Consider the following 25603-nt stretch of genomic DNA (forward strand, 5'->3'; position numbering starts at 1 on the left):
ACTTGCTCCATGTTAAATAAAATATCTACTATACCAAATTGAAGAAATTCTTACCACCTTCTTTAGTGCAAAGGTTGATGAGGTTATGCACTGTGTCCATCAGCTCCAGCTGCTGCTTCTGAAGGACACTATTATTGGTGGTGGCTCTGTTCAATTGTTTCTCCAGTTCCTGGATTATATACGTTTGACGAGTAACCAAGACTTGAAGATTTTCTCTCTCTTCTTTTAAGGTGTCCAACTCTTCCTTGTGTCTTCCCTCCATTTCTAAGATTTTATGTTCTAATAAACTACAAGGAAATAAAGACAAGACTATTTTAAAAATGCTATACAAAAATATATGACTCAACTAGATCCTGAGTTTATTTAAAGTTAGAAAGTTTAGTTAGGTATGTCACTATGGAAATATTTTATAAGTGACAGTCTCAGAATATACACAGATGAATGGATAAAGAAGATGTGGTATATATATATAATGGAATATTATGCAGCCATCAAAAGGAATGAGATCTTGCCATTTGCAATGACATGGATGGAATTGGAGGGTATTATGCTGAGTGAAATAAGTCAATTAGAGAAAGACATGTATCATATGATCTCACTGATATGAGGAATTCTTAATCTCAGGAAACAAACTGAGGGTTGCTGGAGTGGTGGGGGGTGGGAGGGATGGGGTGGTTGGGTGATAGACACTGGGGAGGGTATGTGCTATGGTGAGCGCTGTGAATTGTGTAAGACTGTTGAATCACAGACCTGTACCTCTGAAACAAATAATACATTATATGTTAAAAAAAAGAAGATAATAGGAAGGGTAAAATGAAGGGGGGGCATCAGAGGGGGAGACGAACCATGAGAGACTATGGACTCTGAGAAACAAACTGAGGGTTCTAGAGGGGAGGGGGCTGGGGGATGGGTTAGCCTGGTGATGGTATTAAAGAGGGCATGTATTGAATGGAGCACTGGGTGTTATACGCAAACAATGAATCATGGAACGCTACACCAAAAACTAATGATGTAATGTATGGTGATTAACATAACATAATAAAATTTTTAAAAAATATATACACATATAACATTCTAATATACATGTTATTTATATAAATATTTAATACACATTAATTATAGGAGTTACATATATAACATATCAAATAAAGAATTATTAGACCATTTGTTGTCAGAGCAATATTTATTTCCTAAATATAATTTATTTCCTGGGGTACATCTCATATCCAAGGTAGCTGACTTGGACCCAAAGAATTTTAGTCTGTAAAAGTTATAGTATAACTTTCATTAAGGAAATAGGTCCAATAAGAAGCTGATAGAATAGTCCAGGAAAAATACAAACAAAATATAGAAACTATTTTTTTAATTTATGTTGCATTCATTTGGGATTCTCAAAACATTAACAGTGATTAAATTTCACAATAGTTCTGTGGGGTCAGTTAATAGTATATTGATGCAGAACCCACAGGACCATCAATAGTATATTGATGCAAAGTAAGCTATGCAAAATCTCAGTGAATTAGATTTCTTGGGATTTCTGATGGTTGGTCCTGTATCATAACCACAGCTTACTTTGTCTCTCAACCTAAGTTTCAGAATGAGGCCTAAAAGCACCACCAGTTCCCAAATCACTGCAGAGATGGTTCTGCACAGGAAGAGCACAGACTGGTGGCGTGGTCTTACACAAAGACACGGGATTTTGCTCAGGGTGATGTAATCTTCAACTGAGAACCTTCCTTCTCTCAGAACTCTTCAGAAGATACTCCCTCTGCATATTGCACATTAAAAATGATAGGGAATGCAGAAGCACTCTTGGATCCTAGCAACTGACTATAAATAAAAAGTATTTGTATTTTATAGAGTGTATAATATACTAAGATTCCTCAGAGGAAAGCCTGATTCAGTTTCCTCAGTTCCATTTTCAGAAGGTTCAACCAGTCCTTAGTTTACAAGGTGTTATTCAAATGTAACATACCAGACTGGGCACTTAATTTACCTTGGAGAAATATAGCACTGAATCACTCCTATAAGTTTGCAAAAAGGGGACTCCCGGGAATTTTTAAAATTTAATACTTAAATCATAAAATAGAGCATGTTAGAAGAGCCAAATTTTCCTACTTGATGTACTGGGGGACGAGCTAGAATATCTGATTGTCCTTTAGAGAGATTAAGAAGTGTGGAGAGAACTGCTCATGAGCATTCTGGATCTTTGCCAACCAACCTGTCTCAAGAAAATGTGGCTCAGAATATGGCAGGAAAGTTGCCTGTTGAACCACGCCTGAAAAACACTGGGATGCTTCTATTCATGTTACCTTACTAATTTACAACACCTTGGGTAGCATGTCTAGATTCACATATGAAAATTTCCACTGAGACCTGTCAGGGGCACCTCTGTGACTTGTGCAAGATAAGAGAAGCCACACCTCTATTTTGGGTTGCTCTCATTCCATGGGACACCAGTAGTGAAAGAAGCCCTACCCTGATTGTTAAGCAAACTCAATTTGGATAGAACCTGGGTATAGTGATTAGGGAAATTTGTGATGGCCATCTGTATTTTGAAGACATCTTTTGGAAATGAAAACCTTAGGCAAGGAAGTCAGGGTAAGATAAAAGAAACATCTGTAAAGAGTAGTTACGATTCACAGTCTTTTAGTGTTTTCTTCTGTATCAATAATTTGCTGCTGAAGTTAGAGGTTAAAAAATAAACTAAATAAAACAAACAAACAAAAAACCCTTCTCTATTGGTTAAAAAGTTTATCCAACCACTGGTTAAGTGATTAGTGCACTTGCTATGGAGTCAAAGCACGTTTTCTCTGTGTCTCGTAATCTTTGGCCTTCAGATCTGAGAATTAACCACAACTGATGCCTTAGCTCATTCTCAGTTTACTTTTTAATTTTTTGTTTTCCTCCTAAGGATTAGATGTAAGATGCCCATAATGTAAAGTCAGTTAACTTACAAAAAAATTGTCTTTTAAAGTCGCAAGAGTTATAGTATACTACCAAGAAACCTTAGAATTAGCTGTTAAAATGATAATAATAATGTAAAGATCAAAATTTGGATGATACAGTCATATAATACTGAATAAAAATCTGAATTACCATTTTGTTCCTACAAAAAGATGAGCATTGGCCTTTCAGTTTTCCTAATCAGTAGGTAAAATTCCGGCTTAGAAAATATCATGCTATAGCTATAACTTGTATTTATTACTTGCTAAGTGCCAATAGTGTTCTCAGTACTATGTAAAATAGAAAATGATACCATTCCTACTCTAAGGATTTATTTTTGGAGAGAATACCTCAAATAAAACAATAGCAGCTGTAACAAACTTTTGTTTCAGATACAATGCTGTTTAAAAAAATTTTTTTAAATCAATGTTTCTCCACTTCTTTTGATACACTCCCTATTCAAGAGAGTATATACTTAAAGATGGCTACTACCCGAGATGTCAATAAAGGAATTTTGCTTGTTTGTTTGTTTTGGTTTTCAGGATAATTTGGAAAGAGCTGAGAATTTAAAGTTGATCAAAGTATTCCCTGATGTCAAAGAAAACAACTTGGCACTGGCTTATGGAAGAAAAGGCCTGCATTTCCTGAGTAAAAGGAATATGCACTTAACATGATGAAAAGAACATTAATTTTCATAGTTCACTGAACAACCTTTAATGCACGTGACTACCACGTATCAAAAGAAATCCAAATAGCCTGTCATCTTAAAATAGATATTTATGCAAAGTAAAGAAGGGACTGCCCACAGAAGTAAGAACCATGCTCTGAATCACAGACACCTCACAGGGTTTGGAATAAAATATATTCAAGAAAAAATAATATGCACAAAAACTATCGGCAAAATGGAAACATGTCACACCGTTTCCCAAATGGCAAGTCTTGCCAGTTAACTATCTCTTCCAGTCATTTTCTCATCTCATTTCTTCACTTGGAGTTCCTTTAATAACTTTTATATTATAGTAATTATCTATTAAATTTATTAGATATATCCGTTATATTAATCATAACTTTTTAGACTTTTTTGGGCAGGACTGATCTCTTCTTGGCCCTTCCATTTTCTCCAATGCTGCTCATCCCTTACTTCCATCTTCTCTTCATATTTGGTTTAAAAAAAAAAAACAAAACAAAAACTATTCTCTTTCCTTAGATACTTCTCATCCATTGGTTATTATCTACTTGGGAAGCCAGCCCTTCTCATTACTCCAAACTGGTTTGAATCCAAAACTTTCTTGCCAGAAAAAATTCACATGCTATCTCTATTAATCACATTGTTGTAATATACCATTATAATTGTGTAGTCCTTTAAAGCCCTTATCGCCTTTGTTTCTTAAAGCAATATAGAGATACAGACTGGGTAGATATCACAAGCCCCAGTTAATAAGAATCTAAGTATCTTGTCCCAAAATCATGTACTAATTGTGTCAGAACCAAGATAAAAAGTCATGTCTTCTAACTTGTCAGACTAGAAATGTGCCCATGACATCCCAGTGCTATGAAAACTAGCATGAGAGTTTCTCTTATTTAATATCTTCTACTTATTTCTTCTACCCATTTATATATTGTTAGGAAGCAAGGAATCACTTTAACATCTCCTTAGTAATTGTCACTCTCCATCTGGTTATTCTGGGAGCTTGTCTTTCACAATATTTTAGTCTATTGATCTTTTACATGTATAAAAACAGTTTCTTTGTCAAGCCAGTTTTTTTTTTTTTATCTGAATTAAGATTTTCTTAAGCACCACTCTGCCTTAACCCCTCTGTCATTAAATGTAATTTTATCCCATTTTTTCCTGGAGTCTTTTATTGGTTCTCTTACATTTTCCCTATCCAGATCAGTTGGGAGAGGCTACCTCAGCTAGATACAGAGAACTACAAGTAAAGGTTGATCTGAAGGATAACATTACAGCTCCAGCCTCCTAAAATTAGATAGGCAACATAGTTATATTTTCCCTGATGTTGTCCTGCAGCAATAAGTTTAGTTTAGACTTAAATGCATAATCCAAAATGTGGATGCCGATTCCAAACTCCAGTGCACTGTTTTCTAGAGTGCATTCTGTATATTTTTATCAGGTGTATGAGTCCCACTCTCAAGTCTTTGGGAAGTTTAGATTAAAGAAACAGTTTTTATCATGATGCATCTTTTAGGATTTGTGTACCATGGAACAACAATTTATGAAACTGTGTACCTCAATCTATACAAATGGAGTTAGAAATCTGAAGACAGTATTTCTCACAGGATTCCGAATACTTCCTGTTTCCCATCTTTCTGGAAACACTCTGAGAAGAGACATGCATAAAATTTTGGCACTTAACTTCTAGTTTGAAGCAGAGGTGCACTTTAATGAAGAATAAAATAAACAAAATAATCTAGGCCTTGAACTTCAGTAAAAGGTTCTAATTGAGTATATGCAAAACCTTATTTGAAGTTTTTGGTTGACTTCTTTCCATTTTCACAGTCTGCCTCCTCAAACATATCTTATTGGAAATATTTCAGATCATTGAACACATCTTGAAACTTTCACAGAAAAAGCTCCCCCTTTCAAATTGTTTCCCACAATAGAGTTCTTAACATAGCAGCCAATGAATTCACAGTGGTGACAGTTTCCTAAGCAATATGTGTGTAAAGATAGCCCTTAAACAAGAGGAAGATGTTGAAAATATAGAAACCTTCTCAATTTTATCTGTCTGAAACTGCTTACAGATGTTTCCATTTTTTAATTATTTTTAACATGTAAGGTGTCAACATGTGTTGCAAATATGGGTTTTAAAGATTGATTTTTTTCCCCCTTCAAACAAGGGTATAGTAACTTCAGGTTACATTTATACTTTAAATTTCTAACTTGAACATAGCAAATTTAAAATTTATAGCTAAATATTTTTGTAATTTAAATGTGGAGCAGAAGCATAGATTACTACAAGTAAACATTGGCAAATACTTTTTTAAATAGTTTGGGGTAAATAAGAATAAACTAAATATGTTATGGGAGCCAGAAAGCAAGAAAAAAACAAACAGATACACTTCAAAATATAAAAACCTAGTACTTCTATAAAAAATTGCACAATAAATGACAAACTACAGAAACACATATCTGCAGCATATATGACAAAGTTTTAATGTCCATTGAAGAGCACATATGAGTTAATAAAACAAAGATAAACAATGTAATAGAAAGATGAGAAACACACATGAATAGGCTAGTCACAGAAGAAGAAATGCAAATGGTCAATAAAATGAAAAGATGTACAACCTAACTTTTCAAGTAGACAACATTAATAAAATGGTTAGCAAGGTTTGGGGAAATTAGGAAGCCATATACACTTGGGGAGAAATATAAAATTCGGAGATAATTTGTCAATATGTATGAAAACTTAAATAATCACATAAAAATTCTAATAAATTGTAAATTATAGTCTACCTATACCTAGGAATGAGTGATATGTGTATATAATTACATGTTTAAAATATCCATGATAAATTTTTATGAATTAGAAATAAACCCAACATGTAAAGAATAGTTATAATCTATACACATATGCATTCATTATATATAAATGTATTTATACATGTGTGTGATTGGATATTAGTGTGTGTCTGTGTAAACACAACAAATATTCACACTCAACACAGATGTATGTCTTACTATATTCATAGAAAAAGTCTGGAAGAATAAGCACTAAACTTAATCTGTTAATGATGATTCTCTGCAGGGGGTGGTGGTGGTGGAGGAGTATGGAATTAAGAAGACTTTGTCCTTCAACTGTATGCACTTCTACATAATTTAATGTTTAGATCAAGTTTGCGTTACTTTTTTATTAATCAGAGATGTGTTAGATAGTCATGAGTCTAGAATGGTTTGGGAAGATGTTATCTAGAAATTTAAAGATTGGGCTGAATTAGTGAAATTCAAAATGTGAACTGATAACCTTGGGAGCCATGCAGTGCGCTTTTGGGGATGCAGAATAGCAGTGTAAATACCATCTCTATTGTATTTATGTTAAGAACAATTAATATATTTACAATATTTCATGTAAACTATGTGGTTTGTGTTTTCCATTAAAAAATATTTTTTAGTTGTGTGTGTGTGTGTGTGTGTGTATAGAGATATAAATGACATTTGTTGCGATAGAGCTCCTGGGACATTTGCCAGTTCATCATTCATTCAATGTTCAAAAAGCACTTAATACTATATATACAATGTGTAGAGAATTGTGCCTGGGAGCATGAAGACAAAGATAAATAAAACACAGTCTCTGTGTTCCAGAAGGTCACAGCCCAATAGTAGAGAAATAGATAAAATAGATACACACACACGAGCACACACACACACATATTACAATGTGATGGGATAAGTAAAATAAGGGGGGAAAACAATGTAGAGTGTTATCATATAAGTTGTAATGACCAAATCTATTGGGCAGAGTCAGAGAAAGTTTCTTAGGTTAACATCTACACAGAGTTTTGAAGGGTGAACGGGAGTTTCTCAGTTGAATAAAGAACTACAGAACATTTCAGACAAGTCAAACGTCAAAAATGTCTGAAATAACATCAAGTCTTCAGTGCGATACTAACAACTAGCATGATTAAACACTTGTAATGTGTGTCAGGCACTGTTCTCAGAGCTTTACATGCATTAAACCAATTAATCCTCACATAAACTCCATGCACTACTATTATCATCACCCCAGTGTTAGAAATTAGGAAACCAAAGTACAGTGAGTTTAAGTAACTTGTCCAAAGTCACACAAATAATACATGGCAGAGCTGGTTATAGCAGGATAAAGGAAAAGTAAACCCTAGGCAGTCTGGCTTCAGAGCTCATGTTCTTAGCTATCAGACCATATTTTCTAAAATATAAGACTTGTATAAGTAGAGCTACCAAATTAGGATTATAATGATCACCGACTGTGTTCAATGCTAAAAAACGTGAACTTTCTTCAGTTAGTTACAGAGAACCAAGAGGGGATTAGGCAGATGCTCTTGAGAGATTGAAAAGTTCGGCTGAATTAGTGTTGGAGACCTAAACAAAAGTGAAAAATAATCTGACTTGCATTTTAGAAAGAAGACTTTGGCAGAGCTCTGGATGATCAGTTTGAAAGACATGGGGCTTAAAGCACAGAGGTCACTGCAATGGCTGAGAAGAATTAATGGGAGTTTGACCTAAGACATAGTCAGTGGAAATAAAATGAACAGGACAGATTGAGAAAAATATTTAGGAGATGGAACTGACAGCCTCAACAGTCACTGTGAGTTGTGAGGAATCAGGGAAAGGAAAAAATTAAGATAACCCTTGGATTTTTAGTTTGATTCAGAATTCTCTTCCACTCTAAAACCCTAGATTAATGAAACTGAAATTTAAAAATGCTATATGCCATTAAATTCATTTTTAAAAAACATGAGAAGAAGAAAAATGTTCTATTCAGTCAGTCTGTAGGTATTCCATTTTCAAGGTATAGAATAGAGTAATATAAATTTAAAAACTTTTTATTGATCCCTACTATACACAACTAACATAATTCAGCCTAATCTAATGCTAGCAGTTAGCAGGATTTTACCTTAGTATTTTGTAAAGATCTTATCAAATGGAAAAGAACTTAATTTAAAGACTGTGACTTAACTTTTCATTTCTTTAGGCAACTTAAGTATTAAAAGTCAATATTTTAAGAAGCCATTACAGTAATTTGTAAGGTATAATTTAGTATCTTGAAATTACACATATTTCAATCAGTTAAAATTAATTAACTTAATAACTTCCCATAAACTCCAGCTAAAAGATAGATGAGGCTTGTCAAATAAGTTCAGTGAATTCCCAAGGTAAAATAAATAGTTTATATTTCCTACTCCAGTATTAGCAGGAATAAATAATGATCTATATAGGAATAGGCCAAAAACAACTGGCTGACTCCTTTCTTCAAACTTCTATTTGTTTGTGTAAAGAGGATAACTTGACAGCCACATCAATTAATCTTGAGGATGCATCATGCTGGAAAAATATTTTTATAATAATTAAGACAGAGAATCATTATGGACTTGAGCCCTAATTTTGCCATAAACTAGCTGTTTGGTCATGGACAAGTAAACTTGACCTTTGTGAACTTCACTTTCTTTATACATAAAATAGAAATAATAATAGATACTTTGCAGAATTAGTTGGAGGATTAGCAGTAATGTATGCAAAGCACCTGGCATAGATGTTCACCTGATATTAGGTAGGCAGGTAGCAGACAGTTTTGATAAAACTATGTTGAAGTGGCCATCACATGGGTAGTTTCACTTCACTCTGAATGGTACTGAAAATTTGCCTAATCTTCACTCTACATATTCAACACAAGTATCAGGAAAGCCCAAGTGCTCCATCTTTGTATATGCAAGATGCTCACTTCCCTTCCTGTATACCCTGGTGAGGCAGAAGAATTTCTTCTGGAATATTTTTTTAGCCGGCTGTGCTCCCACCTTGGGAAAAGTTGGGGTTAAGTCAGAGATGGGTGAACTTGATCAGTTCACCAAATTTTAGGTGAAAAGATTCAGCTCAAGGGATTTGCATTATGACATCTTTCCCTGTCCCTGTCCTTTTTTCTATTGTCTTGAACTGACCTGGCAGGAAACATACTCAAAGAATCTAATAAAAGTTGACAATTACATGTTCCACTTTGTGATCCAACCCCCTATGTGCAATGTAAATATTAATGCTTCCCATTTCTTGGGATCTTGGTTGATAATTTCAATTACATGGGCCAATTACTGATCTTGTATTTGCAAATGCTGCTTCCTTGAGGTAAGAAACAAAACTATTTTGACATTAGGATGGCATTCAACAAAAGAAAAAAAAAAAAAAACATTTCCTAAAGAAAGCAAACTGGAAGCTTCTTGGAGTCACCCCCCACTAGATTGTTAGGAAAACAAACAGTAGAGCAAATGTTGCTAATCCTATTCTTGCTTTGTGCCTTTGGCCATTTAAGGGATAAAGAAGTGAATCTAATGAGGCCAAAAATCCTTTTTCAACCCTACAAGTGATGCATTTAATTTGTCAGGATGTAAATCAGCAGGACCTCTCAGCATGATTGTGTAGTATAATCCTGTCCATAAAATATTCCTCCTTGTTCTGCCAAAGAAGTGGTGGACCCTCCTAAGGGCCAGCTCACCAACTTGGCAGCTGAGGCCCCATCATACTCAAAACTGGTAAGTCACACACCCAGACACAACCCCTGACATTCCATGGGGAGGAAGCAAAGCTTAATTTAGATAATCCCCCTTGCAAAGTGTATTAGCTGATCCAAACCAGACCTGGCCAACTAAAGGCATGTTGTTCCTACATTTCAGAGATGCCTAAATGTAGAAATAGCTTCTTGCTACATTTGGAGGATTAAGATTCGTTTAAGGAATAGGTAGGGATAATCAATAAACTTCTTTAAAAATATATATAAACAGTTTCATGCTTGACTTTGACCTTCTGTCCACTTAAATGGTATTGGGTGGTTGGGGGGGGGAGTATTTCTTTGTTGCTCTAGAAAGCGCTTGGCAGAGTTCCTGAATTCCATTTCATATATGGAAATAAACAATAACAATAAAGAGAATAGGGAAAGTATGCTGTACATCACAGAAGGATATTCTTGGTTTTTTATAAAGTAAAACACTTTTTTCTAAGTGGTTCACAGAAGAATATGCCTAGTTTAAGAATAAACGTTCCACCAACACTCCTTTAAACACATTAGACCCTTCTACAGGAAGACACAGATAACTACAGAGACACAGCAATGTCAGGGGATACAGCACGTTGATAGAAAAATACCCCCAGGAACCACAGGTGAAGTAATGCTACACTCGAGCACCAAAAAAGAAAGGAGTGCAAAGGAGGAGTAAAAGATGCATGTAAGTTTTTGTCAGCGTGAGCACAGAGATAAATTTCAAGTTGAAACCTAAATCCCTGAAGTCATTGTGAAATACCTACATTTCTGGCAAAGGGAATTGTTAGAACTCTGAAAAAATTATCACTAGCAATAAGCGTTGTGACTTGTATATATAAAGATCTGAATTTTCCTTAGAAATTAGAACTTAATAAAGGAAAAAAAAATCATCAGCAGAAGGCATGTATGTGCTGGGATTAGGAACGAGACACCTCCACTTGACCTGCAGCAGACAGAGCTCTTTTGAGGGCGTGAACCTTCACTCAGCTTTACCGATGGAACAGAGAGAGCAACTTTTAAGCAATTTCCCTTAAACAAACAAACAATGTCATGGTGAGAATTCCATAGTAGGAAATGATACTAGGTTCCATATCAAGAATTACGATGGAAAACAAAAAACCCAAAATGATTGGGAAATAAGGTAGAGGGGATATATTTTTTTAAAGAGAAGAAAGAAAACAAAAGAAGGAATGAATATGAGAAGGAAGGAGGGAAAGAGAAGGAGAGACAGAGACGGGGGGGGGGGAGGGGGAGAGAGAGAGAGAGAAAGAGGTCGAGAGCTGAGTACAAGTGATGCTTAAGGACAGCATTTGTTTTTGTAGTTAAGAGTGAGACCTTTCAGTCCTCCCAGGTTTTTTTATGGTATCCTGACAGCTCAAGTGTCAGATGCAGACCTAGAGATAACACACATATCAGCAGGGGAAGAACTGAAGAATGTAGATTCATGCTGACAACTTTTTAAAAGATAAATCATATATGGTAACATACTTAGAGATTGAAACCACCCTAGGTTACACCTTAAAATGAAATACTATGCAGTTATTAAGAATGATATTAGAGGGATATTTATTCATGAGAAATGATATCTATTTCCAAAGAAGGCAGGCTGCAAAACAGCTCGGATAGGATGACACAACTTTCCATAAAAAATATATTTATATATAATATACAGTGACACATGCAGTTTTCTCAATGTGACAGGACTGTGATTTTTAATTTTATTTTGTGTACTTTCTCCTTTTTCTCCAATAATGTGTTATTTATGTAATTATAAAAACAAATAACCTAAAAAATAAGGTAAAGTTGACAATATTTTACTTATTTATTCCTAGACAAAGTTTTCACAATAGCATCTTGAAATATGTAACTATAAAGGTGTTCACCGTTAGCAACAACGTTAAAGCATGGTGGGACTCTAAAACCAAGGGATGGTTGACATAAAGTATACCTGCTCCATGTATGTCTGGTTACTGTGAAACAGCAGTGGGATAAATGGTACTTTTCAGCAGGATTTTCAATTCCAAAACATTTCATTATGCAACTAGTTCAGGGTCAAGTCCTGTCAAGTTTATTTATAGTTATACAGTTTACCCTATGACACAGTACAAAGATAAATAAATGTAAAACTTAGAAATACAAGTCATAGAGCATGCATGACCCCTTTCAGACTCTAAATCAACAGCCAGGTTTATCTTCTTCATGGAAAAGCTTCATTATAATTGCTGTCATTAAGGGCCACTTTTAGCGTAAAGTTGGGGAATCCTTTTAGGTTGCAGATAGTAGTATTGAGAGACCATGTGCTACAGTGCAAAGAGCAGGACTAGGAAGAAAGAAGCCTGGATTACATTCCCAGTTGTACCACTAGCAAGCTGTGTGACCTTGGAAAATCACTCACTTCTACTGAGTCTGTTCCCTCATGTATAAAGTAAGAGTACTAGCAGTCCTCTTGGTGCCTTCCTGGTTTGAAATATAGTGGAAATTCTAGTTCCAATGACATAAGGTATTTAACTAGTTTCTAGCAACACAATGGTCTTTAAATCAATATAATGCATAAGAACTGAAACCTCTTCAAGCCATCCCAATGGCCAGGGGTCAGTTAATAAGCAATACATTTATTTGTCCTACAGAGGTCAGTGCTTTGACTGAATTGGCCATCATGAATGTCAATGACTTCAAAATAATATAGTCTATACGTCATCTCAAGATATCTAAGTCCCATTTCACTTACCTGAGATGATTCATAGTTTATAAAACACATCTATAAAACTAAGCAAAGAAATTTATTATATCCAGAGTAAATGGCTTTAAATGTGGGAAAGGGGATGGTGAGCAACTCTTGAATCAGCTTTATAGGTAAGTAATTTTCTGGGAAAAATAAAATTTGCTTCTCTCTGGTGCCAGATCTCTGAATTCAACAATCTCATAGCTTTGTACAAGCTTAAGGGCAGGTAGAATGACAATTCAAGTTACAGAATTTCAGAGACAATTTTTTTTTCTCTATTGCTATAGATGTTATTCTGCTGAATATTGTCAATATTTTGTGTCACTGAATTTAGTCACAGAATCAATTCTTGTGGCTATGGTGGGATTTGAACAACTAAACATTTGATAAATTAGTGCTAAAAGTTATAAAAAGCAAATATTTCAAGAGTGTAAGCAATAGTATTATTTGTATTATATTAAATTGTCTCTATATTTCCTTTTTTTTTGCACACCACCTCAATCTTTTAAGAGTTGACAGAGAGGTGAAGGATAAAAATAAGTACATATGTAAATATTTGGAATATGATAATCCTCACCTGTTTTTCTCATGAATCTTTAGGATTTCATTTGTCTGTTGAAGAAGCTGCTTCTCTAGCTTGTATGTTGATAATGAATTCTCTAGCAGTTGTATTTCAAGTCGAGAAGTTTGATTTAGTACCTCAAGATAAAAGATAAAAACATTTCAAACTTTAATCACAAAAAGTGAAAAGAATTTTTGTTTTTTTTATTTAGCTGTGTTTTCTTTTAAAATAGTATTTCTTCCAGAATAATCAATTAAATGGCCTACATTCTACTAATTAATGCTTTGCAATGTGTCTTAAACATGACATTCATTTGAGATTGAGGTTGCAATTGAATGAGAAAACTGAGTTGTTAAATCCATTTTCATATTTAAGTTTTCATGTCCTAAATCCCTAAGATAGTCTACTTTATATATATATATATATATATATCCCCAATATTGATATTATATACATGTTATTTCTGAGATAAGAATTAGTACAAGTCTTAGATATTGTATATAACTAATAACTAAGAGGCAAGTAAGATATGCTCACTTCGATCCCTCACCTTACAAAAACCAATTATAAATGTGCAAACAACTCTTGACATAGTTTAGACAGATTCAGGACCATAGGGTCATTGAACACCTATCATACTCGGTCACACCAGCCCTTCCAGATACCAGATCATTTCACAGACATGGGCACATGTTAACGGAGGAATTGCTACCATCACTTTATAAATGAAGAAACGGAGGTTCAGAAAGAGGCCAAAATCCACAAAGGAACCAAGGGAAGAACCGGGTTTTGAACCCAGACAGCGCGACTCTAATTTTAATGCTCTATACCGAAAACTAAATGGTTAGTTAAACTGTCCTGGGTCTTAATCTGAGGAAATGAAGTGACCAGGAACCCAGATTGCACTGAAGACAGATTGTAGTTACCCTTTCAACTGTGCTATACTGGGTGCTCTAGAAGCCATAAATGTTCAACTAATTTTGAATCATGAAGACTCATGTTGCTAGCCAGGCTTTAATATAAATGAGTCTATGAGCCATGAACCCAAACCTCCAAGCAAACATCATACACTGCAATCCTAGAAGATACCTTCAAACTGTGCCAATGTCTTTGTTCCTCCCTGTCTCTGTTCTGTCCACCCCCAACCCTGCTCTTCTTTAAGGGAGGTAAAAAGGGCAAGGAAAAAAGGATAATTAGCTTTAAAACCTTCCTACATCATTTGAAAACTTTTATAACCACCACACTTTTCTTAGAACTACTTATTGAAAGGGAGCTGGAAAACCTTCTGGAGAGTCAATATCAATCTAGAGGTCCACCTCTAAAAATGACATCATTAGAGCTTTCCCCCTTTTCTGCAGCAGGTCGAAACCTGGGATTATATCAGATGCACATAACTTTTTCAAAACACACTGATATGACTAGAGCTCACTTGGGTTATAAGAGGTTGTGGGGGAAAGGGATGTATTTGCAAGGGACCAGGACAGGGGCTAGGGTGAGATGAGAGAGGCAATTGCCTCAATTGCAAAATTTAAGGAGGTGTCAAAAAGATAACATTTTAATGCAACGTTTTGAAAGATCAAAATTAGTGGAAAATAATCCATGTTGAACACAGCATAATCTTAAAATAAAGATAGGATCTGTTTCTGCACATGTATTATTATTTATTTTTGTATGACTTGATCCCACTCTCCTCACTCAAGTCCCAACCCTGCTAGGCGGGTGTGAGGCAGAGGGTGAGAGAGTAGGGGAGAGAATGGCGAGATGGGGCATTTGTGCTTTAAAAAAGTTCTAAGGTTCTAAGATTCATTTTTACAATTGTCATAAATTAAGATCTGAAAGGCATTCAGAACATTACTACTACTAATCAATAACTTAGACGTGTGGAGTGGTTTAGAGTTTTAAAAAATATTTTCCTATTCTGTCTCACTTCATTTGAGGAAAAACAGGAGCAAGAGGAACTGGGATTTGAAGACAGAATTAGGAGTAGCCCAGAAGACAAAATGGTAGAGAATGTAAAGACTGGGGATACACAAGAGGTGATTTGAACTGTTAAACATACTTTTTGTCCAGGTAAGTTTTCTGTTTATTAACTAGAATTACAATTTATAAAATAATTAAATAGGGGATGAGGCATCTGATCTTTTGGTGACACTGAGAACAGTGCTTGGCACACGGAAGACAGTATTGATTGAATGAATGAAAGGTACTTTGTCTCACTGAATCAGGCATATTATATGTAGTTAAACAAAATCTATTTTCTCCCTTATTCACCACACTCTCTCATCACACTTTCTGAGATTCTCAAATACCAAAATTTTTATTTTACAAAGAACAAAAACTGTTCTTCTCCATGTCTGAGAAGAACATGAGAGAACACTGAAAACAGAATGAAACTATAACAGCTCCTAATTTTTCTATCCTTTGTCCTACCTCCGATCTGTTTGCTACATGATACCAGAATGATCTTTTTAAAAACATAAATCATGGGCTCCTGGGTGGCTCAGCTGGTTAAGTGTCCAGCTCGACTTCCGCTCAGATCATGATCTCAGGGTCATGAGATGGAGCCCTGCCTCGGCTCCCCACTCAGGGGGGAGTCTGCTTGAGATTCTTTCTCTCTGCCCCTCTCCCTGCTCATGCTCTCTCTCTCAAATAAATAAATCTTAAAAAAAAATAAATATATAAATCACATTATGTCACCGCCAATATTAAATATGCTAACGGCTTCTCCTGGCAATCAGAACAAATTCCAAAGTTCTTAGCCTGGCCCACAAGGTCCTACATGATCAGAACACTGCTTACTTCTCAGATCTCATCCTGCCACTCCTGTCCTTGTTTATTTTGTTCTAACCACACTGGCCTCCTTTTTGTCACCCCAACATGCCAAATTCATTTCTACCTCAGGGCCTTTGCACTTGCAGTTGCCCATACCTTTCCAGATGCATGGCTGATTTCTTACTCAATTCTTGCTTAGGGAGGCCCTTCCTGGTCACTGTCTGTAATATAACTCCCCACCATCCTCCATCAAGTCATCCTGTTGTATTGTCTTTAAAAAATCATTACTATTGGAAATTATCCTGTCTGTTCATTCATGTGCTGTTTCTCTACCCCATGAGGTTGTCAGTTACACAGAGGCAGAACTTCCATCTGGAGCCCTCCAAATTGCCAATGCCCAATGTGGGGTCTGGCACACTGGCAGTCAGAGCTATATCATCTGCTGGATGATATGCTACACAATGGACAGTGAGTTATTTTTCAAGCTGGGTCATTGTCAGAGAGAAGGTAGCAGGCCACATGAATGCTAAATGGGACTTCAGTGATAACAATCTAAAATCTAAAACTAAAACAGCATCTGAATGTGGGAGAAGGAGGGAGACAAATCCCAGATCTCATTTAGTCCAGGCTAGGTGTCAGGTCATCTCTGGACACTTTTGAGCCCAAATGTCAACCCCTTCTCTTCTTTCCACATCACCTTGACCAAATAGCTGCTTTATTTCAATTCTCTCTCCGCTGATGTATTAAACTAGGCCTGAAGTTTAAAAACTGAAGAACTGAGAGAATTGTACAGGAGACTATGATAAACTGACCACTTTCTTGCCATGTGTCTATGAAACTTGCTGCTTAGCAATAATCTAAGTGTTCCATTAAAATGATAAAAGGCATTTTATTCTTCAGCCTAAACATATTCCAAAGCACATCTGAAAGAAAGAAAGAAAGAAAGAAAGAAAGAAAGAAAGAAAGAAAGAAAGAAAGAAAGAAAAGAAAAGAAAAAGGAGGGAAGGAAGAGGGAGAGAAGGAGGGAAGGAAGGAGGGAGGGATGGGAAAGGAAAGGAAGGGAAGGGAAGGAAAAGGGAAGGAAAAAAAAGGAGAGCAAGGAGTATGTGAAAAAAGCCCCCAAGGAAAAATTTCAAACCTTAAATTTTGCAGCATATACCACAGAGTAAGGAAGACATAAGACTTGAAACTGAGGATTTATGGACTCTAAAATGTTAGTTCTTCATTAAAAAATAAACTAAAATTGGGGTACCTGGGTGGTGCAGTTGGTTAAGCCTCTAACTTTTGGTTTCGACTTAGGTCATGATCTCTTGGGTGAGACTGAGCCCCACATGGGGCTCCACACTCAGTGTGGAGTCTGCTTAAGACTTTCTCTCCCTCTCCCTCTGCCCCTCCCCCTGCTCTCTCTCTCAAATAAATAAATAAATCTTAAAAAAAATACACTAAAATTTAAAAATAAAAATGACCAGTTTCTCAAACCAAGTGAGTTAGAGAATTTCAGCCAGCTTCCCTTTAATACTTTAAAGAGTGCCTCTGATCTTCCTTAAAAGGAAAATCTCCCTTGAAAGAAATTTTCTTTCACCAGCATACTAACTTTGAAATCAGCCTTGTTTGTTGTTTGTACTTCCTTTTACTTTATATTTTTCAAATGAAAAATATAACACAAAGTATGATGTCGTGGCAATTAGATTTTTACAGAAAAATAAAGGCGGCTATGTGTTCAAAGAATCAGAAGATCACCATTTTACAAAATTGATGAAATAATTTATTTGGTCGGTGATGGGCAGTGTGACAAAGTACCACTCTCCAGGTTATCTGTTAATTTCCAAGAGAAAAGTGGACAACTAAGATGGAGAGATGCTGAGGCTTCTATCCTAACCGAGTTAAAACAGCATCACTGAGAGGGGCAGCTGGGTGGCTCAGTCGGTTAAGCGTCCGACTCTTGATTTTTGGCTCAGGTCATGATCTCAGGGTCATGGGATCAGCCCCACAACCCCCTCATGGATACCAAGTTGTATCCACGCTCAGTTCCAAGTCTGTTTGTCCCTCTCCCTCTGCTCCTCCCCTGGCTTGCAGGCACTCTCTCTCTCTCTCTCTTAAATAAATAAATAAATAAATAAATAAATAAATAAATAAATAAATAAAATCTTTTAAAAAAATAGCATCACTGAGAGTGTGGCAAGCTGGCATTTGTGCTTCCTGATGAGCTGTAATAGGAAGTAACGAGTAATTCTATAAAGTACTCCCACCACCATGTTCAAGTCAATCTAACTGAGCCTTTAGACTTAACTTCTGGTTTAAAGAAAAACCACGGGGAATGAATGAGTAAATTAAAATGTATCATAAAGAAATACTCAGAAAAATTCAGGAATCTGGGATAGTATACAAAAATAATTGGTCTGGTTTCTTAAAAACCTCAAGAAAAAAAATTGGAAGATTGATCTAAATTAAAAGGGACTATTACATCTTAAAAACTAAAATGCCTATAAAATTTTGGATAGAACAATTGAGGAAATTTGAATGTAAAAGGTAATCTGAGAGAATTACTGTTAATCTTAGTCATGATAATGTTATAGAATTAATACTACATAATTATTGTATGTAATATTTATATTTTATTTATATTATATACAAATATATATTATATTTATAACATAAGGAAAATCTCATTGGGTTATGGAGTTTAGTAGAGACAGTACTTACATTACAGAGCTAATCCACAGAGGAGTCAGATCAGAACCCAGGTAGCCTGTCTCTGGAGTCTGACTTCTTTCCTATAGGCTCATGTAGCTATACACAAGAAGCTTCTCTCTGGCTAAGAAAGCAACTCCCACCCCCAACTGCTATCAAAATGGTTTCTTTCATATCACTATTACATCTGCTTGTTGTAGCTAATGACATCCAAATTCTCACTCCACTCCAATGCTAAACTAGCACTATGAAGCAAGAAAGTGGCCAAATTTCTCTTGTTCCTTAAAGTACAGAGCATATGCTGTCATCCGATGTTCTTAGTCGGTCAGAACAATTTTGCAGTAGAATGTTTCTGTTCAAAGTCCTATTCTGATCCATCAGCTATTTATTGGTATATATAACAATCAATATACAACCTTTAGGACATTACCTTTGGTCTTGGGAGCATTGGGCTGAAATCTACAGAAATTAAGGGACTAATATTAGTTCATGTAATCATTTGACAAAGATTTATTAAGAGCCTACTGTGTACCAAGTGCTGTTTTAAATCCTAAGGATAGAGCAGTGAACAAGACAGACAAAATCCTTGCTCTCTTGAAGTTTGTATCCTAGTACAAAGGTTGGCCAGCTTTTTCTATAAAGGGCCAGATAGTAAATAGATTGGTGGGCCATATGGTTTCTGGTACAACTACTCAACTCTGCCTTTTTATTGGGAAAGCAGCCATACACAACATATAAATGAATGAGTTCAATAAAAACTTTATTTACAAAAAGAGATTGCCATTCAAATTTGACCTGTGGGTCATAGTTCACTGAGACCTCTCCGAATGGGTCATCAAACACTTTTTCCAGACCTTGTGAGAAAGTTAATTACCATGGTATTTTCTTTGGATGACCCATTAGCAAATTTATTTTACTGCCATTTTAACCAGGCCAAGGTTAAATATTTATTCAGCTCTTCTCTCTTCAAGTTAAAGAGATCCAATGGCTCAACTTTGAGGGCTGCCCTTTCAAATCTATTTCTGTCTAGAGATTGATGCTCATTGATTAAACTATTCCTGAACTGGCTTAAATTTGCAATTGTACGATTGAAGTCCAAACAACAGGTGTGATAGTTCGTGACCTCTGAGAGGCAGATGATAAAATGAGATTAGATATGCAAGACATTTATTAGGGGGAATGCCTGTAAGGGAAAATTGGGAAGAAGACAGAGTTGTCTAGGAGTACCTTTTGACTAGGATGCAGGTTTAATCACAGGGAAGGAAAGGAGATTGAGTGAAAGTCTTAGCCTCCACGGCAATTGTGAGAAAGTTCAGTAAGGCTAAAGGAGAGCCCTTAGCCAAAGTCATGTGTCCGTGGAGTCCAACAGTTCCCAGGAGCAGATCTGACTAAGTATCGCTACCACAATGTGTCACTGGCTTGAAGTGGCCACTGGGAATTGTGCCCTCTGCACCAACACAGTGATGGATTTCAGAGCACAGCAGCTGGGGCCGTTGCTCAATAAAACCCCCATGGTAGAAGACTGGAAAGATGCATTTTTATGGCTATACGAAAAGACTCCACAGCTAATTAATTTGATAGAAAGTTAGCAAAGAAATGGTTTAGGCAAGTTTTACCTTATTAATTCAATTAAGCTCACTGAGCATAAGGATTGCTTTACTTATGGTTGTATTCTATACCGTACCTTTTAAAATCTCTTACATCAAGGAGATACCCAAAATATACCTTTTAAAATTTAGTTAAATCCCATTCCTTACACAATGGTTCCTATATAATTGGAAATTAGAGGAAACTCAGCCTAAGTGTCTAAGGAACTGCCCCATAGCTACACAGCCAGCAAGTGGCAAGGACAACACCGGATTCCGGGATCGCGTGAGACGATGTGTAGGTACGTGGTAACAGCAACAGCAGCAGTGTGTTTATCATCTATAGAAAACATTCAGTTGTTACTATTAGGTTCACATTACTTTTGTTTTATCTGATTTCCATCTTACCCTCTGCTTGGACCCATTTAGTGTCTAGAACCTTAAAGAGAGAAAGGAATCCTGAGAAAGGCAGAATACAGAGAGAGCCAGTACAGAAAGCATGTAGACTCTGATGCCAGACATCCTGGGGTCAAATCTTTGCTCTAACATTTACTATTAGCTGTTTCACTCAGGGCAAGTTGCTTCTCCTCTCTAGATTTCAGTTTTCACATCTTTAAATGAGGGATGGTGACAGTACCTACCCCCTAAGATTTTTATTAACTTATTAAATAGCTAATATTTGTAAAATTGCTTAGAACAGAGCTGCACACCAATTACTAGAGGTGAATTTTAATGTAGTTTGTCTATTAGTGCGCCTCTAATCAAAACTGGCCTGTGGTAGAAGCCAGAAACGGACTTACATGACAGGAAGGGACATGAATAATGTCTGAAACTAACCCTTTCATAGTGCACACTCAGAAAGAGGAACTGGAAGTAAAGGAGATGTTGGCACAAACTGATAACAGAGTGAGAAAAACACTGCAAGTGAGACTAAGGAGGAAGGCATGGGCATGGGGCGCCATTCTCACCGCCTTGGCCAGCAGCGTTATTTAGATGTGCTCATTATCTGTTTCTTTTCTGATTATGATGCTTATTGAACACACAAGTATTTTTAAATGGCATTGCTGTAAAAATGTTTCTGCCACCTTTTGTTAAGTTCAAGTCTAGAAGGTCTAGAGAGAGGACCAAAAAGCAATAAATTACTTATCTTTATAACATCATCATGTAAAAGTTAGAACATGAAAATATATTGCAAAACCACTGTTGTAAGTTCCTAAAATAACCAAGAACCTGAAGTCAGTTTAGGAAAAGTAACACATACCTATGTGAAACAAAGTAAGATTAATATGGGAGCAAAAACCTAGGAGGAGCAGGCTTGCATAGCACAAAAGGATCTACTGGTCCTTTTTTATAAAAATACTTAATATATAAGAATAGAGTGCATTTAGGTTAAGGAATAATTTAGGATTCATTTTGTAACTTGTTCCTGCATCTGTACTTGAGTGCACTTGAGTGGTTATGTCTAAGTAGAACATGTTCTGTCGCAAAGGTTCAACTAAACATCCCATATACACAAATGTATATACAGTTGCATGAAAATTTTTTGGAGCATCACAGCTTAACAGACAGCATAGACAGTTGGAAGACATTAAAATGAAGATGAAAAGAATACCCAGGATTTACTTAAGGTAGCACATAGCTGGTCTGAGCCATTGTCTTCCTTCTCTACCTCCCTCTCATTGCAAGTTCTGATAGATTCGTGATTTTTTAGATATGTTCTATGTTTTAGTTATCTTAAAATTCTTCTTGGTGCACCCAATAAACTTTCATTGGCCTTTAAGGGCTATTTAGTTTTAGCTGTTCCCATAGAGAGAAGGTTTTTTTTCTATGAATTTTCTCTACTCTTTTCCATAAAGTACATATCTCTTAGCCTTAAGGATCCAGAACAAGTTGTTACCTCTTAAAATCTTATATAGCATGCATCTTAATGGTTTGTGGAGAATAGTATGCTAACAGTGGGGTTCCCCCTGCCGCCCCTCCCCAACTCCAATTCCTAGGTGAAAAGAGAACAAAAACAACTCAAAAGGATTTGGGGGATAGAAAAAATAAAACCCTGCCGTGTAGATCATTAAAACTTATAACATAAATGCATAAAAATTTCAAATGTTCACTCAGGTGTGGTAGTATTAATTGTGTTGTTCCAGTTTTTGAATATATAGAATGCTATGTAGGAGATGGTGGGTATTCTGTTCTTATAAAAACAAGAGAAAATACACTCATATCATTTATACCACCAGAAGTCAATGTTTGCAGATCACCAAGCTTGCTTGGTATGATGATAAATGATTTAAATGAAGTCTCATACTTTTTAGTTATATTACATAGTCTTCCCTTCCCCATCACCTGTGGTTATCAATGATAGTGTGCAGCAAAAAATATCTTCCAAAGCCCATGTGATTTACTGCTCCAATGTAATCCACATTTAAGTTCTTATTTAGTTTAATTATTAGCATTACTAATCAAGAGGGATAGAAAAGGAAAGAAATGAGAATGCTTCCGTCGGAGTGCCAGATTCAATTCACTAGCTGTATCAATATGGGAAAACTGCTCAAACTTTTCTGACCTGTCTGCTTTAAATGGCTTTCATAAAAATCATTTGTACCTGGGAAAGTTGTCTGTGTAATATATGATTCTCTACCCATATAAATCGTCATTTTTCTTTATCTTTAAATATCATTATATGATCAATGATGCCATTAACAGAAATGAAATAAAATAGAAATAAGGTTGCATCTTATTTCTGAATTTATATTGCTAAAATATTTAAACAAGTAGGCCATTAGACTGAGGTGGCTCTGATGCCTTGGGAACCTATGTAAGTAAATCAAAGCCTGAGCCAGAGTCAGTACATTTAAATCCAAGAAAATGAAAGTTAGGAACAATCAATTACAGCCAAGGAGGCCCCCTCAAATAAGGCAACTGCTTAGGCTATAGTCAATCAAATAATTTCCTTGCTTTGCTTCTGCATCTTCTCTATTCAAACCTTCCCCTTAGCTCCTACAGTAGACTGTTCCTAACCACTTTCAGCTAAGCACTGCTCAACTTGAGTTGATGTATGCCCAAATAAATTCTTGAAAATTTTGATGAGCCTCAGTGTATCTTTTAAAATATATTTCAGCTTTGCTTCCAGAAATCAATTACAATGAGATAAGACTCATCCTCTGGGCTTCAGAATGGCAAATGGAGTAACCAAGAGATCATCTTCAAATCACCAAAAATATTGGCATTAAACTGTAATGGTAGGTTTGTGACTAACAGGCATTTCACTGATTTGTACTGAAATAAGTATGACTGTACATAAAGAAGTATGTCATTGTCCAGGGTGGGATGACACAGATATTATGTGGAGAAAGAGTTTCAATGGACTTCTCGTTATAAAATCACGCTGAATAAAAGAATCTACACATTGCTGATCAGTTCATCTGGGTTTTCCTGCCTGTCTACTGACTGTACCAAACCTCCGCAGGTGCCCCTGTGGCCAGTGTACTACCAGACACGAAGCAGGACAGGTCAAAAATGCACATCAAAGGCACCAATTTGACCCAAATGGCTATTTTGTTTGACACATATCATATCACAGTTGGTAGCTGCAGTGTTTATTTGAATTTCAATGCTGATTAAGCCCTTTGCCAGTCTTGTTTTTGCAAACACACGCAAAGCTAAATATACCAACCCTCGTTAAATCAAAAGAAACGTGAGAGCGTCAGGCAGTCATTGTTGTTATTACCAATAAACAAAAAATGTGTATGTTTCCCCAATCTCAGTGGTGAAATGTGCTCTGTGTTTACGGAGTAAACTAAAGGGGGAAAAAAATCTCCATTAAGAGTTTGTCGACTCTGGCTCAGGGCTGTACCTGGGTCTCAACATCTGTCAGCTTTCTGGTCTGCTCTGCGGTCTGAGAGAGCAGGCTGGTTCCTATCTCGAGCATGGTGGCCGTGTGGTTCTGAACTGCATTCTGCTGTATCTGGGCCATCTCCGACTTCATATTTTCCACAATGTAGTTCTCAATCTGGAGGAGATAAAGGACAAAACATACTACATTATAAGCAAAGTCTCTCGGAGCATGTGATATTTACAATGACAAAACAAGACACAGCTGGCCAATCAGCCATCTGGCAGGGATCCTCTGCATTTCTGGGAGCTGGGGAAATGGGAGCCGAGCACACAGGAACCCAGTTGCTAACAAACTCCTAACAGACTGATACATAATATATAATCATCACAACCATAACGAAAATTTGTACTTGGATAGTGCTTTCTTACTTTCTACAACTCCTTCAACCCTCACAGCAAAGATGTGAGCTAGGCACAGATAGCCTCATTGTTTTTGGTGGGGTTTTTTGTTTGTTTGTTTGTTTTTATTTGTAGCTGAGGAAACAGAATCAAAGGTCAATGATGAGCCCACGGTCACCCAGCAAGAATGCAGCAGTGTTCACACGATAAGTTAAATCTAAATTTTGGTTCTCTGGTCTTTTCATTATAGCATATTGCCCACTAATCTCTGAGAAAAATTCAGCCTCCCGCTTTCATTGCTGTAATGAAAAGTAAAAGACCACGCTGGGTTAGGGGAATTACACAAGGAGTGGGAGGGGGGCAGATGCCCAAAACACAAGCTTTTAAGGGAATAGTAAAGTACAGGCAACAGTATACGAAACAAGCTGCAGAGCCACAGAGCCAGCTAAAACCACTCTCAGTGCTCCTTTGAAAGCTCAAAAATAAATAAATAAATAAATAAATAAATAATAAAAAGGCACTGAAAGTATAACCCATAAAGCAGCATTTGCCCTCCTCGCCTGGGTAACATTTAGTCCTCTACGGTGCCATCTTAGAGAATACTATGGTTGTAAAATAAATTGTACCATGGGGGCCAGGAAGAATTATTAAGTGACTCACTAGGAGGGAGGCTGCTAGGCACTGGAGAGAATAAAGCCAAGCATAAGCACTGCTTGAAAAATACAGAAGAAGCCTACACCTCCCCGTCGGTGCACTTAATTCTCCCCCACCACCATGTGGTGACTACATTTTATTACCCAATTACACATATGGGGAAATTGCATCCCAGAGAAGTCAGGTCCAAGGCCAC

General features: G+C 36.3%; 1 protein-coding gene across 2 annotated transcripts in view; it reads right to left on the reverse strand.

Moving 5' to 3' along the window:
• Positions 1-25603, reverse strand: part of ANGPT1 (angiopoietin 1) — a 241095-nt gene that overhangs the window by 69605 nt on the left and 145887 nt on the right. Inside the window, exons 2-4 of one of the 2 annotated variants that reach the window (XM_032415566.1) lie at positions 24374-24529; positions 13487-13608; positions 58-287 (exon numbers count right to left, since the gene is read on the reverse strand). In XM_032415566.1, coding sequence (XP_032271457.1) covers positions 58-287; positions 13487-13608; positions 24374-24529 — 508 coding nt within the window. Of the gene's footprint in view, positions 1-54; positions 288-13486; positions 13609-24373; positions 24530-25603 lie in introns of both variants that reach the window. The other variant, XM_032415565.1, reaches the window with a different exon arrangement.

The sequence above is a fragment of the Phoca vitulina genome, unplaced genomic scaffold (genome assembly GCF_004348235.1).
Source record: "Phoca vitulina isolate PV1807 unplaced genomic scaffold, GSC_HSeal_1.0 scaffold18, whole genome shotgun sequence".
Classification (NCBI taxonomy): domain Eukaryota; kingdom Metazoa; phylum Chordata; class Mammalia; order Carnivora; family Phocidae; genus Phoca; species Phoca vitulina.